Genomic DNA, 11,702 nt, shown 5'->3' with positions numbered 1-11,702 from the left:
GACTTATTATTTGTTAATCTTTGTAGTAGACTTGTGTATACGTGAAAATATAATCTCAGTTGTGTTAAACAATGGATAACTCACGTGAAGAGTTGTCACGCGCCCAAAATTCCAATCTCACCCCGACATATATATATATGTCGGGTTTACATTGGAATTAGGATTAGGGGCCTGAAACGAATCGTCGTTTGGTTTACGCATTGTCGATAAGCAATACAGAAGACATTGACTAGTGCAGATACGATTATTATAGAATTGGACAAGCAACCGTGGCAATTAGACACTCGAGAAACTAATGATAATGATCCTAGGTTCAATAACGAATCCGCGGTCGACGGGGTGATGGATGAACGTGCCCGCAAAATCTAAGTCGGACTCTTTGTTAAAACGGGGAATATCCACCGAGCGTACAGACGCTAAGTAAGTCGCTAATACGATCTCGCGAGAGAATGTCTTTTCGTCGCGATGATGCTGCAGAGGAAAACTATGATGGGGTGTGTCTAAGGACACGAGATCATCGGATTCGTCGAGGATGGTCTTCGTTCAGAAAGTAAGGGAAATTAACGTTGCTGCTAATTGGTCAATCTCCATATCGGTGGTTAGAAAAGGTGCTAGCCGCCCTCGAGGGAAAGTTGCTAGTGGGAGACGCCGTTCGTTGAAAGAAATAGATCTCCCCTATCTTCCCGTAGTTGGGACAAAGACTGTTTATCTGTTTGAAGGACTTTAGGTAACTAGATCTTAGTGTTTATAACGGCCCTCGGGCTAGCTGATCACGTACTGTGGAGACACATCGACATCTGGCAATCATCTTACTCGAAGAATAGGGACTGCGTGTAGCCACGGGACAGAGACCGTTGGAATGTTTACTGTCGTGTGTCGCCAGAGATATTTCTTTTAAGGAGAGCTATAGAATTACTTCATACCTTTGTTAGGCAAAGCGTTCATCCCGTGACCGCGGCTACGTTCGGTGACTGGCTATTGCCTCGAGCCCAAGCTCATTATCACAAATCTTGAACAAATACAATCGGATCGAAAGACGACAATTGTTTAATTACGCCTATGATAGAATCTAGATTACGGTGTTAAGGGATTTTCCCGGAGTTCCAAAGGGAAGACTCCGATGTCCTTTCATCTCCGACATATATATATACATATAACAATTTGAATAATTCCATATTCAAGTTTAAATAAATTCCGTGCAGCGAAATCGAATTTTAAAGAAATAGAATTCTCGAACAACTCATACATATACATATATACATATATATATATATATATATATATATATATATATATATATATATATATGTCGGGTTTACATTGCAATTAGGATTAGGGGCGTGAAACGAATCGTCGTTTGGTTTACGCATTGTCGATAAGCAATAGAGAAGACATTGACTAGTGCAGATACGATTATTATAGGATTGGACAAGGAACCGTGGTAATTAGATACTCGAGAAACTAATGACAATGATCCTAGGCTCAATAACGAATCCGCGGTCGACGGGATGGTGGATGAACATGCTCACAAAATCTAAGTCGGACTCTTTGTTAAAACGTGGAATATCCACCGAGCGTGCAGACGTTACGTAACTCGCTAATACGACTTCACCAGAGAGAATGACTTTCCTTCGCGATTATGCTGCAGAGGAAAACTATGATGGGGTGTGTCTAAGGACACGAGATTCTTGGATTCGTCGAGGATAGCCTTCGTTTAGAAGGTGAGGGAAATTGGCGTTGCTGCTAATTGGTCAATCTCCATATCGGTGGTTAGAAAAAGATGCTAGCCGCCCTCGAGGGAAAGTTGCTAGTGGGAGACGCCGTTCGTTGAAAGAAATAGATCTCCCCTATCTTCCCGTAGTTGGGACAAAGACTGTTTATCTGTTCGAAGGACTTTAGGTAACTAGATATTAGTGTTTATAACGGCCCTCGGGCTAGCTGATCACGTACTGTGGAGAGACATCGACATCTGGCAATCATCTTTCTCGAAGAATAGGAACTGCGTGTGGCCACGGGACAGAGACCGTTGGAATGTTTACTGTCATGTGTCGCCAGAGATATTTCTTTTAAGGAGAGCTATAGAATTACTTCATACCTTTGTTAGGCAAAACGTTCATCCCTTGACCGCGGCTACGTTCGGCGACTGGCTATCGCCTCGAGCCCAAGCTCATTATCACAAATCTTGAACAAATACAATCGGATCGAAAGACGACAATTGTTTAATTACGCCTATGATAGAATCTAGACTACGGTGTTAAGGGATTTTCCCGGGGTTCCAAAGGGAGGACTCCGATGTCCTTTCATCTCCGACATATACATACATAGGAGATGAAAGGACATCGGAGCCTTTCTTTTGGAATGTTTGGGAAGGTCCCCAATACTTTAGCTTAGACTTTTTATTATAGCTGTACTTAAATAACGAAACTTGGAAGTAGTTGTTTATGATTTAATCCGATTATGTTTGGCCGAGATTTATGACAGTAGGCTTGGGCTCGAAGTGACACAACTGATCGCTAAACGTAGCCACGGTCACGGGATGGACGTTTTTACCTAACAGAGGTGTGGAGTAGTCGTATAGCTCTCTTTTTTTGACGATGTCATCTAAATCATTGACGTCGTTGAAACTTTGTAGAGTCCTCTGCACTTTTGTTGGACTCTGCTCATAAGCTTTCGAACCGCGTACCATACTTCTCAGTAGGCACTGACCTATCTACTATAATAGCACAGACTTGACATAAAATTTATCGACTATGACAATCGAGACATAAAATCTAGATATGTGAAATTCTGATAATAGAAATGCATGAGAAACTTTGTATCGTAGAGTTAGTTCTCGATATGAATGGCGATGAGTTTAACGTGCAACGATTGCTTTAACCGACTTTCTTATACACAGTCGAAATGTATGTATCGTCGTATGTGGAAATCCATTATTGCTGTAGAAAAATCACCATCTGTTTCTACAGTAACCAGTGGCATAATACCGGGCTGAATAAGAGCGAGTCCGTTGCATTCGAATAAGAAATATCCGATAGCGTGGAATCACCTCGCGAGCGACGAGAACGTGGGAATAGCACGAAGCAAACAAAAGCCAACAGTACGCGCCAGGTGTCATTGGTTTCGAGAAACCCTTTGCAAAACTGCTCTTTATGCAACTGAAAAAAGAGTTGTAAAAGAAGTCGTAGAATTATCGGGAGGTTAGTGATAAAATTATATTGGCTCGTCCCAGAAGTATCGCAGTTACTCTGAGAGTTAAGTTGAAAACAATCGGAATTGTTACTATCAGAGTTTGAAGAAATTGGAATAGAAAAGTTGGTAGAGAAAGATGCTGAATTATGGAAGATACAAAAAAGTTTATAATTGATCAATCGTCAAGATGCTATTGTTTATTTTCATCGAGTATACGAAAACCAACGATTATATTGTTTATGGCTTATAGGAAGACCTAATGCAAAAGAGCCAAGTTATACTACAAGACCTCAATAAGCCAAATTCTCGTTACGCTTTACTTGGTGGACTTCAATTCTTTAAACAATATTTGTGCGCCAGGTCACGCCATTAAATTGTAATTTCTCATTAAATAGTAAATTTGAGTAAATATTATATTTTGTGGCTGTATGGAGAAAGGATGAGGACACGCGGGAAGTATAACAGGATTTGACTCGGCACAGTAAAATACGAGAAAAGAAATTCATATAAATATATGATACGATCTCATTTTCGAGTAACGTCGTGTTTTTGACGGTGACGTATGTTTCGTGTTAGATTTGACTAAAATGACGTAACATTTTAGCTTTGAATAACGACGGTCGTATCGTAGAGTTTTCTCAATTAATTCTTTTGAGTGAGAATTTCATTTTAATTGAGTTTCCTGAGGGCTAATCTTTTTTCAACTGACCGTTGAGTCGAAGAACCTTCAGAATGAATGGAATTTCATTCATTAAAGGTACTTGGATAATGTAGGTCAAATTATCGTCGTACTTTTGTTCTAAAAAAAGTATGACAAGAACGCAGAATCTAATTAATTAAATGTTTCTTGGGACAACCGATCAAACTCTTTCTACTTAAAAAGGTTAAAAAAGGTTAGCTCAGAGGAAATCTACTGCAAAATATTAATCGATCCTCGTGATAATTCATTGAGAATGTTAAGTTTACATTTCCTAATCTTTATTAATCTTGATTAATCTTGATTAATCTTGATCGATTAATCCAGAGGTGGTTAAAGGTTTTCATCGGATTAATATTTAATTTGTTAACAAAGAGCTACGAAATATTTGTTAACATGGAAAATGATTTTTGTGAGAGCGTTTTTTGGAAGATGTAATATAGCTATTAGAAAATTTTTCTCAACCAACAAATAATAACTGTAATATAGAACCATAATTCAGAAGTAAGTTAAGACAATTAATAATATGAAAGACTAGCCGAGTTAGCGAATTGATAATCAGGCAGTGAGAATGAAAAATAATAATGTGCCGAAAATTACCTTGAGACTATCGGACATTGCAGAACGACTTATTATGTTGAAATAAAACTAGTACCATTTTTTTCGAATTTGTCTTTTAGTGCATATTATTTGCCTCATGAAACTCATCCAGACGTATTTATAATATATATAGGAATCATTTTTTTCTGAATTGAAACCAATTATATAGTTTTTTTTTTTTTTTTTTTTTTTATCATATCTTCTATTATCTCCTATTATCACATGTATCTATAATATCTCATGCATATTATGCCCCGAGAATGTACTATGCATGTATGTACGAGTACAGATTTCAGACAGAGTAAGGATTTCACAAAAATTGTAATTATTACTATACTGCAGAGAATTATGTCTTTGCAGGAAATATAAAAATGCATAGTATTCACATGATATGCAAAAATACATAAAGCATCTAAAACAAATCGCTCATTATAATTATTTGGTGGGTATAATATTATATAATATTAACATATAATATTACATAAACATATAATATTACATAAGAATACATAAACTAGTCGATACTTACAGTTGGATAGCAATTTACACAGTTCAGGTCGATTTTTCGTAATCGAATATTTCATTGGAATATTGCTACTTATGAATATATATTATGAATATATAATCATATAGAATATTTCATTATTTTAAAACAATTTATACAATTTATAACAATATATCGACATGTACAAATCTAATAAATTTCAAACGAACAATAGACAAAACAATATATAGTTTTCACATTTTCTTACAGGTTGTGAAGATGTTTATCATCGTAGTTGTGATATTCGCTATCTGTTGGCTACCTTATCAAGGGTTTTTTTTCTTCCTTTATCACCACAAGCATTTGGCGGAAAATAGCAACATCCCACACGTTTATTTAAGTTTCTATTGGCTCGCCATGTCAAATGCCATGGTAAATCCTATCATATACTACTGGATGAACAATAGGTGAGTTTCATATCTTGATAATATCTTGTTCCTAAAAAAGGTACATTCTTAAGATAGTAAAGAAGATGAAAGCGAGGAAGTAAAAATGTTTTGTTAGTATGGTATTATACAGTATCGAAAATCGATATTCCATCGAAACATTGTTGAAACCGCCAAATGCATTGTTCGAGATGATGAGAGAGAATTAGGTAATAGGTAATTAAAAGTGAAAAGATGAATATCACAGCAGACATTAAACGCGTCTACAGTTGATATGAAATGTATTCGTACGCCGACCAGTTTCAAACAATTCTCCATAAAAAATCGGTTTAGTAAATAATTTTTATAAAACAATAGTATTCGCGCAAAACTTTTAGAATAGACACTATGCAGGAGATCAAATGTACTTGCAAGCATAACAAAAATCGTTCATGAGTCGACTTAATTCACAGAGTTTACGAAAGAATCTGTAACGCATGCACCACTCTTTAATAATAATTAATTATAACAGAGTATTTAAGAACGTTATGGACGCTAGCAATGCATAAAATTTCATTTAGTAAAAATTACCAATAAATAAATTTACCTAGATTTGCATTATTAATGTAAAAGTTTACTTTTTTGAGAACTGTACCTAATAGATCCACCGCATGTATAATTCATAGATATGGAATAAGGAAGACCGGAAAATATGATTCCGCAAATGAACATTCACAGAATATTCATTAACTTGGACAGACTATTTATCATTCGAATGATAAAGTAAACTCTGAAGATGCCATAGAAATTAGAAATCATCTTAAAAGTAACTTGGACGTTAATCTATGTAACATCTGTGCAGCTTTTTACAAAATCAAAGATATCATAATATGATGTACATATAGAAAATATTTTGAAAATGAGGCAAACAACAAGAAAAATTTGGAATTTGCGCAAATAACAAATAACCAATGGAGTGCTGGCATAGAATCATTTTTATAGTAAATACATCTTTATAGTAGAAATATGTTTTTGCAAAGTACCAAGCCACTACTTCTACTACAAGGATAGTTACAGAAGCCAGAAACGCAATTTACAGTTTAAGCTCCACTCTTTTTGTTCTACTTAATTGACACTTATGACAAAAATCAAGGGTATTATGTACAATGGCATACATGTTTCTGATCTTTTTTCAAATTTTTTGGCTACGAACTTGATCCTTAAAAAATTCGGAGAATTTTTGTAACCTGATTTTATTTTGTAATTGTCCAGTGAGCATGTTTATATCTTTAGAGTATTAGTGCCTTGTTACGATTCTTAATACGTAACTTTTTAACGCGTAAAATATTCGACGGAATTCACTGATTAATTTTTTAAATACAACTACGTACGTATATATGAATCACGTAGATTGTAAATTGATGTCTTTTGATTTTCTTACAGGTTTCGGCTCTATTTCCAACTAATAATATGCAAACGTACAAACTGCGACGATTCTCCAATGCATGACTTCGTAAAGCGAACAGATGTGATATCTTATAACTCAGGTAAGCAATTATTGGATTATATTATATTTTACACATAGTTGATTGCTTAAGATATCTGAGGGATATTTTGGTTAATTTTTAAATATCGATAGTTATCTAATAAATACGATCTCAAATGCAATATTTCAAACTTTTCATTTTGGTGATGTTGGCATTCGTTAGATTATGACTTTTGTTAGGAGACTTTTGCGCACTTGTTAGAAGGTTGCGATAAATTTTTTACTATCGAACTATCTATTTTATTATCGAACATGTCATTTAATGCATCATTACATTTTTATTTTGCGTATTTAGGAAGTTATTAGTTGATAATTTACAACGAACAATAAAATTTGCGTTTAATACTACAAGTATAAATTTGATTAATTAAACATAAATTTACTAATTTATTCTCAGGTCGTCTTAAATCCACTTCGTTACGTTGGAAGCATAACATGGCAAAGACACAGATGCAAAATATACGAATGCGATCTATATGTATAAACGATCACAAACAAGACACAACTACCGTCTGATAAATAACATGTGAATAACATAATAAACAAATTTTCTTTGTAAATAGTAAAATCTTGCGATGATTGTAAGTATCGTAATAAATGTTAACTTATTATAACTCTGTCCTTGTTCTTGTACCTATCTAATACTATATAACGTAATACATTATAACGTAATTCTAAATAACGTAATACTATATAACGTGATATTGGGTTGGCAACTAAGTCATTGGAGATTTTGTCATTACCACGTAATGTATATCAGGTCTATAAGTATGAAACCGGAATATGCCTATAGATGGCCCTAGCTGATAATGTAATTATCATTAAACTGCGTCATTGATGTCAAAAGTCTTTGTTGACATCTCACAAACATTTTCGACTCGGAACAATACAAGTTTCATACAACAGCATAGTTTGTAATAGCGTTGAACATGTCAAATTTTGTGCCTGGAAACTACGATTTGCGGACAGCATTGATTTTCTCTTACCATTTGAAGAAAACTGCTGCATCGAATGCTCGTCGAAGCTTACGGTAAGCATGCTCTTGGTAAATCACAGTGCTTCGAGTGGTTTAAAAAATTCAGAAGTGGCAATTTTGACGCGAGGAACGAAGAACGTGGAAGGAAGACCACCGAAAAAGACCATCGAGCTGTTAAAACCTGGCGAAACCGTTAATACCGAACGCTATCGACAACAAATGATCGATTTGAATCGAGCTTTGCGTGAAAAACGATCAGAATATCAAAAAAGGCAACACAAAGCAATTTTGCTTCGTGATAATGCACCATCGCATACAGCAAAACCGGTCAAGGAAACGATCGAAGCGTTCAGTTGGGAAATATTTTTGCACGCGGCTTACTCACCAGACTTGGCTCCATCCGATTACTATTTATTTGCATCTATGGGACACGCACTTTCCGACCAGCACTTCACTTCTTACGAAAATGTACGAAAATGGCTCGATGACTGGTTTACCTCGAAAGAGCGACAGTTTTTTTGGCGTGGCATCCACCAATTGCCAGACAGGTGGGGAAAATATATAGCTAGCGATGGGCAATACTTGGAATAAAATATTTTTAATCATTTTCATACAATAAACGTGTATTTTCTATACAAAAATTCCGGTTTCATATTTACATACCTGGTATAGTATATATTATATAGTATTATATATATAGTGTATTAAATTTATTCGAAAGTATTCGAATAGTTTATTGGACAAAGTGATCGATCCAAACTGTGCGTAGTTCATGATGGTGACTCGGCCGTCTGACGGCCACGTTCCACTGTTGCAGAGTTTTTCAGAGTTGGTCGGGACTGTGTACGATATTTTGTGTAACTGGAAATTTAACGCAAAGGTACGTTGATCGCACATTGTGGCAACACTGTGGCGAACGGTAATTCTAATTATCTCATATCTAGTTATAGGTTATCGTATCGGTTTGTTCTCCTTTGTATAAATTGCCCTGCGAGCATGGATGGACGATGCATCTGGAGAAATGGACTGTGACGAATAACAACGAGCTGCAAGAGGATTAACAAGAGGATTAACAAGAGGAAGAAGGAAAAGAGCGTTTAATCGTTGATAACGAGAAAATGTATTATCTGGTTGGTTGCGTGCGAGCGTGGGAGAAAAAGTGTGAAACGAGGGGAGGACAGGGAGAAGTATCTTGTAAATGTGTAAATAAGAAGTGCAAATAAAATCGTTTGGAAATGTGAAACGTTTTGCGTAAAACAAGTAACGATAAGAGCGTAAAAATACAGGGTGAAAAGACGAGGTGTATAATAAAGATGCGTAAATAAAAATAAACGCGTTGCTAACTTGGGTGTGTGAAAGGTGGAGCAGGAAAGGTAATAGCGATGTTGATACAGCATGGGAATTTGTCAAAACATGGGTTAGTTTTGCTAGAAAATTGTAAAATATGTAAAAGGATTGTAGACGTTAGATGCGTGAAAGTTGAAAGAAGTAAGAAAAGAAGGAAAAGAGAGTATAAAATGATAATAGGTAATACGTAAGGCAATATAATTTTCTGGATTGCAAAAGAATGGATTTGTTTGGATTCTAGGAGACTAAAGAATAATTAAAGATACATTTAGGAGATACGTGCGCGTTGTTTATTCGACTATTGACCATAAATTGTGAAAGTAAGCTTTAAAAAAATAAATGACAGATAGAATAGCTTTTAAAGGTTAAGAATATGGTTGCGATAAGAAAGGTGTAATCGTAAAATGTATGGGTAATGGAATAAAATACCATTACGAAAGGTAGTAATTATATCTGGAAATATATTAATAAGGAAGAACACGAAAGGTATTAGAAATAAAATGGAACGGTATTATTAAATGTAGTGATTATATAGAATTATAGGAAATATGGTGGTAATTACATCCTCAGTGTAAGTTTCGGTGAGAATTATAGTGCCTTACGGAGTCGGACAGGAAATAAGAACGTTGGAAGAAGGTTTAGCGGAAGGGAATAGAGAGAAAGGAAATTGTTGAAAGGCGTAATGTTGTTCGAGAAAGGAAAGTTGGCACAGAAAGAAGAGAGAAATTTATAGGATTTGGTAAATTTAATAAGTGGTAAATGGGTGGCGAATAGAAGAAAGGGTAGAGAATAATAGGATGTATGTAAAATATTTTTATGATGAAAAGATAGAAGATAAAAGAATGGTGATTGTGGAAAAAATGGATTAAACATAAATGTAGGTTTAAGCAAGCAATACGTAAAGAGCCCGGTTAGCTCCGCGGTAAGGATCAAGTAAAAATACTGTGCTATCAAGCACTAATCAGACCTATTATAACATACGGCTGCCCAATCTGGTACAACATATCAGCCTCCCAAATGGAAAAAATTCGCAGATTCGAAAGGAAATGCATCAGAGCTTGCCTGAATACTTACAGATCCGAACACAGCGGATTCAAAAAATATGTTAAAAACAAAACAATATACGACCTAGCCAACATTCACCGCATAGACTGTCACATATTAAAAGTAACAAGAAACCACTTCGCGCAAGCTGCAAAAATTCAAGAAAACAGCCTAATCTTCAGTTGCCTACTCCCAAATGACTCATACTACAAAAACACTCTGGCAACAGGCTACATCCCACCAGAAGCGTTCATCTACTTAGACGAAAAAAACTACCTCCAGGATCAAAATAACATCCCAGTAATATACCACATAAAAAGAAAAATAGGAACCAAAACCATACTCTACGAAGAAAACTTAAACGGACAAACCGCAGACACTAGGTGGAGATACAACATGGCCCTCCCTCTGAAAGACGCTAAAGACAAACACAGAAAAAACACAAAGAAATATTGGTGGATTTCAAATCCAAAATAAAACAAGAGAGAAAACCAGTAAACCGACAGAACACATCTCTGACACCGCATAACACAGGTGTAATTGTAAATAATATGTAAATATTGTAAATAAACCTATTTGACATCCCCCTCCCCCGCCCCCTCCCTATTATCCCCTCCAAAGGCATACAGCGCCAAAATGTAAATTACCGATAAGTCCTGTTTTGCGACCAAGTTTCAGGACAAAAAAAAATCAAGCAAGAACAAAATTACATAAAAGCTCCGCCCCCCAGCGGCTTAAATCCAAAGAATAGACAAAAATCACAAAAAAATTGTAAAACACCGACACATAATATAGTATGGCTACGTCGTACCGTCGCGTATCGGTACTTTTGCCTAGCACACCATTACCAAAATTCACAGTTTATTTGAATATCAAAATGTAACGAAAATTGTATCCTTGGTTTAATAAACATTATTAAAAAAAAAAAAAAAAAGCTCCGCGGTAAGGTGTCGAACTCGTAACTTTTTGGTGGCGTGTTAGATTCTCGAGGCTGCGTGCGAAGCCCCGTTATTGTTGCGAGGGGCTCGTCTCTTCACCCTGGGGTTTCTTCCCCCCGGGTTGGTGTGTCCAAACCGGATCGAGGTAATGAAAGCTACCCGATTTTGTTCCCGTAAGCAATTTTTGTTGTACGTTTGGTAGGTGTGGGAAGGAAGAGAAGAAGAGTACCGTGTCTGGTCCGAGTAGGCATCGTATGCAGACAAGGTAGGGACACGAGCATCTATCGTACGACAGATTCAACTATAGAGGGACCATTACCGAATATTACAATTACAAATTACAAACTATATTAAATAAAACGCAGAAAACAATTAAATGAATAATTTACCTAAAGCAACATATTAACATAATCTTATATTAGAAACAGAATTATAACAGAGCATTAAAAATTGTAA

General features: G+C 35.7%; 1 protein-coding gene across 1 annotated transcript; it reads left to right on the top strand.

Annotated features, from left to right (window-relative positions):
- Positions 1 to 5,250: 5,250 nt before the first annotated feature.
- Positions 5,251 to 7,486, top strand: LOC138189374 (tachykinin-like peptides receptor 86C). Its single transcript, XM_069131438.1, has 3 exons — positions 5,251 to 5,437; positions 6,839 to 6,942; positions 7,339 to 7,486. Exons 1-3 carry the CDS (start codon positions 5,388 to 5,390, stop codon positions 7,455 to 7,457), a joined length of 273 nt encoding a protein of 90 aa, XP_068987539.1. The 5' UTR covers positions 5,251 to 5,387; the 3' UTR covers positions 7,458 to 7,486.
- Positions 7,487 to 11,702: the final 4,216 nt, after the last annotated feature.

The sequence above is a fragment of the Bombus flavifrons genome, unplaced genomic scaffold (genome assembly GCF_040668555.2).
Source record: "Bombus flavifrons isolate JBK064 unplaced genomic scaffold, iyBomFlav1_principal scaffold0030, whole genome shotgun sequence".
Classification (NCBI taxonomy): Eukaryota; Metazoa; Arthropoda; class Insecta; order Hymenoptera; family Apidae; genus Bombus; species Bombus flavifrons.
This window is presented reverse-complemented; position numbering and strand designations above follow the sequence as displayed.

Bases quoted from the DNA above. Each gene is read 5' to 3' on its own strand.
- LOC138189374 (XM_069131438.1), top strand. From the start codon at position 5,388: ATGTCAAATGCCATGGTAAATCCTATCATATACTACTGGATGAACAAT. The intron at 5,438-6,838 runs GTGAGTTTCATA...ATTTTCTTACAG, and splicing joins TACTACTGGATGAACAATAG to GTTTCGGCTCTATTTCCAAC. The intron at 6,943-7,338 runs GTAAGCAATTAT...ATTTATTCTCAG, and splicing joins TGTGATATCTTATAACTCAG to GTCGTCTTAAATCCACTTCG.